The sequence below is a fragment of the Camelina sativa genome, chromosome 1 (genome assembly GCF_000633955.1).
Source record: "Camelina sativa cultivar DH55 chromosome 1, Cs, whole genome shotgun sequence".
Taxonomy (NCBI): domain Eukaryota; kingdom Viridiplantae; phylum Streptophyta; class Magnoliopsida; order Brassicales; family Brassicaceae; genus Camelina; species Camelina sativa.
In genome coordinates, this window is record NC_025685.1 from 7175150 (window position 1) to 7181451 (window position 6302).

Consider the following 6302-nt stretch of genomic DNA (forward strand, 5'->3'; position numbering starts at 1 on the left):
TCATCAGTCTTGTTCCACTTGTGATAAGTTGGAGCAACGAGTAAAGAACCGTCGCAGATGAAACCACCACTAGATATCTGTTTAAAGCATTCAAATAAATATGTCACACTTGTTCACTTACGTTTATGATTTACTATGAAATTGGAATTTGGCTTACATTAGAGAATCTGAGAGAGACCAAACGGCGTGGAGCTGAAACTCGAAACCGTAGAGAGTGGTCATGCTAGTCTCGCGTGCCGTCACCGTTAACGTCACAGCAACCGCCGATACAGCCATGCACATAGCTCTTAGCGCAACCATTGCCACGTCATTGCGTCTTCTGCCGTAAGTGGTGGCTGTGTGCACCACGTCGCGGATATCAAGCTTCTTTTCTTCAGTCACAACGGTCGACTTTTGTTTCTGCTCTGCTGCTTTCGCCATTTTGAGTTTGTAATATGTAATTAATTTACACGAGAGCCACGCCACGCCACAGACGGGATTTATAAGCTCAACATGATAGACACGTGGCTAGCTTTATAGTGAGAAGTTCAAAACACTTCCCGTGAGGCTTCTCAGGTGAGGTTTATGTAATCAGTGTTCGTTCTGCACGAGGAATGACCTCAGTCTGCTCAAATACAAACAACAATAAAACAGCTAGAAGAGAAGATTTTTTTATATATTTCATAATCAGATTTGTACCGAATTTTAGCTGTCGGTCAATACAAAGACAATTTTTGGAAAACACCTCTCACAATTTGAATTTTGATCACGCTCTAAATTTACCTACCCACTCTGCTCTCAAAAACTTCAAATAATCTTGTGTATAGATGAGCCACTAGGGAAATGACAACCAAAGAAGCTTTAAACACCGAACATCAAGTCGTAGACCTTTGCGACCATCGACCTCGATGGGGAGGCCATAGCACCACCGCTGGTTTGAGGGGAGAAAGCGCTACCGTTTTGCAAGTACTGAAGACGAGATGAGGGTCGAGCAGTGTCTCTGGTGGATAATGGTGGAGGTAGAGGCGTGAATCCTTGGTTGTTGAGTCTCTCGTTTAACGCTTGCTTCTGTATCGGGTCTACTGGCTTCACTCCTACTATTACCACTCCGTTTATCATCATCCCACCTTTGTTCAGCGCTTTATGTGCATCAGACCGATTCTGTATCAAATACACGACCACTGTTCAGTTCCATAGTTTCCTTTATAAAGAAGATTTGATTAGATTATCATGTATGACGACTCGTCTAGAATAACTATGAATGATTATCAACATGCATCAAACATGTTTGAAGGGAAGAAGAGTAACCTGGTAGAGGATGTGCATCCAGTTAGCATTGCTTGGACCAGGAACATGTTTCAAGATCATACCACACTTTTCAAACTCCCGTAGTACCAAATTTGTATCACCTGAAGAAAATCTGAGAGCAGTTATCATGATCAGTTCTTAAGATCAAAAAGATAGGACACAAATACAAGATAAGACATTTATTATCTAGAGTCAGAATCCACAATGCCCAAAAATAAAATCACAATTAACGGTGATGGTTGACAAATGAAGAAGTAAACACAGCAGTTATTAGGAACATTTCTCTAAGATCGAAAACATGAGGGACATACACAAGATGAGGCACTTAATAACACTACCAAGTGCCAGTTACTAACCATGTAACTCGAATTTCAGAGACACAAGAATATTGGCAAATCAAGAACATTTGCAACAGAAAAGTAAAACTACAGATAAACAAAGGAAAGAGCAATAAAGCTTAAAAGGCCTTACCCGTAGACAGTGACCCACTCTTCCTCATCAAGGTTACCAGTCGGTATGATCTGCCTCTGAACCTCTGGCCTAGCAACTTCCCTTGGCGGCGGAAGAGTAACCAATGCACCAGGCTGAACCACACCTTCTACAGGAGATCCTTTTCCTTTATCATCCTGCTCCATACTACTACTACCTGCCTTTGACTGCGACCACCAACTCGGACTCCCACTCTGTTGTGCATTCAGTAGAGAAAAAGATGGGCTTGCTTCCAACTTTCCTTTACCCGGAGTTGCAATATTTTTCCCAGAACTCTGGAAAGGCGTTCTCTTGTCAGATTTGGCATCTGGAGACGCTGAGTAGTCAGCAATACCTGACTCAGGAGAGAAATCAGACCGGTCATCCAAAGTATACATTGGAGGTGGTGGAAGATCTGATCCTCCGAAATTCTCACGCCATAGTGCAGATACAGCAGCTGCTTGGCCCGGGCTTGAGAATTTCCCTCTTCGTGCTGAAACAGGAGAAGCTAAATCTTGAAAAAGCAGAGACTGCCTCCCTGATTTAGGAGTCCTGTGAGCTGTAGTACTCATATTTATCTCCCTGCAAATACAACAATCGATTAGTTTTGAGCACAATTACATTAAAAAAATGCTCATCAACATCAACTAAGCTACTCTAATCAGCTCGGCAAGATCAAGATTTCATAGTTGAAGAAAACCCTCGTTTCGAAATAGATGAATCTTGCGACTGAAATCACTAATCACAGGATTTTGAACTCGAATCGTTAAATCAAAGAAGAAGGCAGTAAGATTCATGCTAATAATCGAAAGACAAGAGCAAATACACTATCTAATGGATCAATAGAGAGAGATAGATCAAACCTGAGGATGCAGATGATGATGGTGTTCCTATTCCCGCTTTCGGAATCCCTGAAGAAAAAAAAAGCTCAGCTTCGAGCTTATGGGCGCGGAGGGAAGACAATGATGAAACCCTAGAACCAAAAGATTCTAAAATCGCTAAATTCAAGCGCCTTATGGTGAATGACGAAATTAGCCTCGCGTTTGTAAAATAGCGCTGTGTTCTATGGACTGGACTTGGGCCTATCTTAAAGTTGTCGGCCCATAAGTTTTTTTCTTCAACTTATAAAATTGAATGACACTTGGGATAGAGGGTTAATGTCATTTTAATCATCCATAATGATGTCAAATAAAAATGTTTGTAGTTTTTTTTTTTCATGTCGTTAATAAATATGCAGTATGAGGATTTAAATTGATAACATAAACACAAATCCCTAGCATTGTTAGCATCCTAATATAAACACAAATCTCTATCATAGTTAGCAATCTTAAAATGTTGAGAATTCTTATATCATTAATGCATCTTACCCTTGACTTAATTGTGTTTTTTGGCAGCATATCCATGACTTAATTAAAGAGAGATTTTGAGATTGTTTTCCTAGATTTTTTTTTCCTAAAAAAAAAGGAGAAGCTAAATCGTTAAGCTAGAATACATCGTAGATCAAAAGGTGAAAACAAAAAAATTCCCGCTCTATTCCAACGGTTTATAAAATATAATTGCGTCGTTAGTTTGGTACAAATTGTCTTTGTCTGAAATTTTAACTAATTTGGGGCTCTCAAATCTTTTTTTTTTCTTTTTTTTTTCAAATCTTACTCCACTTTGTGTGTCTTCTACCCTCATTTTCCAATTTCTTTATTTCCATTTCTGCAAAGTTCAAATCTATACTAAAACGCGATTTATTTCTTAAAACGCCAAACGTGGTCTTGTGGTGTGGTGTCCGCCAAAAAGCAGGGGGGGGGCACTTTGGGTCACACAACTCACAAAAACACGCACACGCTCATCGCGTGAGAAAGGTCAAAAAGCTTTTGAAATAACTTTAGCGGCGCGCGATTTGCTAGACGAGAAACATTTACACAGCCTCCGAGGAGGAAGAGAGACACATCGATTGTCTCGTCTCATCAGANGTAGTTTTTTTTTTTCATGTCGTTAATAAATATGCAGTATGAGGATTTAAATTGATAACATAAACACAAATCCCTAGCATTGTTAGCATCCTAATATAAACACAAATCTCTATCATAGTTAGCAATCTTAAAATGTTGAGAATTCTTATATCATTAATGCATCTTACCCTTGACTTAATTGTGTTTTTTGGCAGCATATCCATGACTTAATTAAAGAGAGATTTTGAGATTGTTTTCCTAGATTTTTTTTTCCTAAAAAAAAAGGAGAAGCTAAATCGTTAAGCTAGAATACATCGTAGATCAAAAGGTGAAAACAAAAAAATTCCCGCTCTATTCCAACGGTTTATAAAATATAATTGCGTCGTTAGTTTGGTACAAATTGTCTTTGTCTGAAATTTTAACTAATTTGGGGCTCTCAAATCTTTTTTTTTTCTTTTTTTTTTCAAATCTTACTCCACTTTGTGTGTCTTCTACCCTCATTTTCCAATTTCTTTATTTCCATTTCTGCAAAGTTCAAATCTATACTAAAACGCGATTTATTTCTTAAAACGCCAAACGTGGTCTTGTGGTGTGGTGTCCGCCAAAAAGCAGGGGGGGGGCACTTTGGGTCACACAACTCACAAAAACACGCACACGCTCATCGCGTGAGAAAGGTCAAAAAGCTTTTGAAATAACTTTAGCGGCGCGCGATTTGCTAGACGAGAAACATTTACACAGCCTCCGAGGAGGAAGAGAGACACATCGATTGTCTCGTCTCATCAGAAAAAAATGGAGAATCTACTGGCGAATTGTGTCGAGAAGAACCTTAGCCAGTTTATGTTCACAAATGCCATCTTCTTCTGCGAACGTCTCCTCGCTGAATTCCCCTCTGAGGTAGGTTTCCCAATTTCGAAATCGTATAGCTTCGATCACATCACATTGTTGTTTCAATTTCTCTTCCGGTCTGATCCGATCTACCTAGCTCTGACCCAGAGTAGACATTTCTCGATTTTAGACGGTGTCGAGTTCTAGGTTTTTTTTTTTTTTTTTCCCGATGCAGTTGGAATCGAGAGGGTCTAAATTATGAGTTCTTCAATATGACTGAACTGATTTCTTATCCCGGCTTGATTTTGTGAATTTTTGTTCTTCGATTTCTCAATTATGTATTCGTATCTCGAATTCTAGGTTTATGTTTCAGTAGATATATTAGCCAATTTGAGATTTGTTCTTTAGTTCTTTCTTGTTCTATGATTCTGGTGATCAACTAGTTTTCATTATGCAGGTGAACTTGCAATTGTTAGCTAGGTGTTATTTGAGTAACAGTCAAGCTTATAGTGCTTATTATATCCTCAAAGGTATTTGGATTCTTCTAACTTTGAACATTTCATGAATTGATTGTTTACATATGTTTGGAAACACTAAACTTGTTTTTTTACATTGTGAAAATTGAAGGTTCGAAAACGCCTCAGTCACGGTACTTATTTGCATTCTCATGCTTTAAGTTGGATCTTCTTGGAGAGGCTGAAACCGCATTGTTGCCTAGTGAAGATAATGTTGATGAAGTATATGGCATTGCTTTTTTTTTTACTTGATTTTCCAAGCTAAATTTTGAGAAACCTCTGTTGAATTTTCAGTGGCAAGGATGTTACTGTCTTTTTTTGGGGGCGTGAAAATTGGCAATTGCTGACTAGTGACTACTGCTTTTTTTTTTAACATGCAGGTTCCTGGTGGTGCAGCTGGGCATTATCTTCTTGGTCTTGTATATAGGTAACGGCTTTTTTGCTTTGCAAGTTCTATATAAGATATTGTTGGCTCTCTTATGTAGTACTTCTCTGTCTTTTGTATACTGATTCTGTAACAAGCTTACTAATTTACTGCATCTTTTACTGCAATGGAACAACTTTCCTATGCTGCAGTTCATCTTTAGTCTAAGTATGCTTCAGAATCCAAATGCCAAAGAGAGAAAAACAACAATATTGACAGTCTATATGGATTTTTTGTAACCCTCAATATGTTCCATTTGCTAAGGCTGATGGTATTAGCTTCTGACATGTGTTACTCTCTGGTTCATGCTTCCAGATATGCTGGGAGGAAGAACAGTTCAATAGAACAGTTTAGGATGGCATTATCATTTGATCCATTGTGTTGGGAAGCGTATAGAGAACTTTGTAGTTTAGGTAAGTGAAAGCTCTGTATGAGTTATGTATTTATCAGTTTATGTTTTGGTTATTCTATCTGGAAATCTGGGGCAACAGATTTATTTCTTTGCAATGGCGTTCTGTGATTACCTTTTCAGGTGCCGCTGAAGAAGCCTCAACAGTTTTCGGAAATGTTGCTTTCCAGCGTCTTCAGGAAACTTTTGTCACGCAAAGAATAAACTTCTCAGAAGGAGCAAACATAAACCAGCTTACAGATTCTGATAAGGCCTCAAGAGATACAAGTTTATGGCGAACAGAACATGTTCCAGGAGAGAACCAACAAGATCTGAAAATTAGGCAGCTTGGAGCAGATATTCCGCCAGATACTGACAGGCAACTTAATACAAATGGATGGGACTTGAACACACCTTCTCCGGTGATTTCACAGGTGATATAATTAAGTCGA

The 6302-nt window shown here is 38.7% G+C and overlaps 3 protein-coding genes across 4 annotated transcripts in view; 1 reads left to right on the forward strand and 2 right to left on the reverse strand.

Moving 5' to 3' along the window:
- Positions 1-573, reverse strand: part of LOC104705004 (CASP-like protein 3A1) — a 1094-nt gene extending 521 nt beyond the window's left edge. Inside the window, exons 1-2 of the mRNA XM_010421000.2 lie at positions 158-573; positions 1-77 (exon numbers count right to left, since the gene is read on the reverse strand). Of these exons, the coding sequence (XP_010419302.1) occupies positions 1-77; positions 158-420 (340 nt within the window). The 5' untranslated portion in view covers positions 421-573. The remainder of the gene's footprint in view (positions 78-157) is intronic.
- LOC104781202 (nuclear pore complex protein NUP35-like) lies at positions 626-2761 on the reverse strand. Its single transcript, XM_010505808.2, has 4 exons — positions 2619-2761; positions 1759-2337; positions 1288-1399; positions 626-1140 (listed from the first exon to the last, which is right to left on the reverse strand). Exons 2-4 carry the CDS (start codon positions 2325-2327, stop codon positions 841-843), a joined length of 981 nt encoding a protein of 326 aa, XP_010504110.1. The 5' UTR covers positions 2328-2337; positions 2619-2761; the 3' UTR covers positions 626-840.
- Positions 4354-6302, forward strand: part of LOC104781212 (cell division cycle protein 27 homolog A-like) — a 7509-nt gene continuing 5560 nt past the window's right edge. For both annotated transcript variants that reach the window (XM_010505837.2, XM_019246650.1), the window contains exons 1-6: positions 4354-4592; positions 4981-5053; positions 5151-5260; positions 5419-5465; positions 5778-5875; positions 5995-6284. In XM_010505837.2, the coding sequence (XP_010504139.1) occupies positions 4488-4592; positions 4981-5053; positions 5151-5260; positions 5419-5465; positions 5778-5875; positions 5995-6284 (723 nt within the window). In that variant the 5' untranslated portion in view covers positions 4354-4487. The remainder of the gene's footprint in view (positions 4593-4980; positions 5054-5150; positions 5261-5418; positions 5466-5777; positions 5876-5994; positions 6285-6302) is intronic.

What these genes read in the sequence shown, in the direction of transcription:
- LOC104781202 (XM_010505808.2), bottom strand. Translation starts at nt 2,327, where the DNA reads ATGAGTACTACAGCTCACAGGACTCCTAAATCAGGGAGGCAGTCTCTG. An exon ending in GAGTGGGTCACTGTCTACGG is followed by an intron (nt 1,400 to 1,758) that starts GTAAGGCCTTTT and finishes AACTGCTCTCAG; the next exon opens with ATTTTCTTCAGGTGATACAA. An exon ending in GGATGCACATCCTCTACCAG is followed by an intron (nt 1,141 to 1,287) that starts GTTACTCTTCTT and finishes TATTTGATACAG; the next exon opens with AATCGGTCTGATGCACATAA.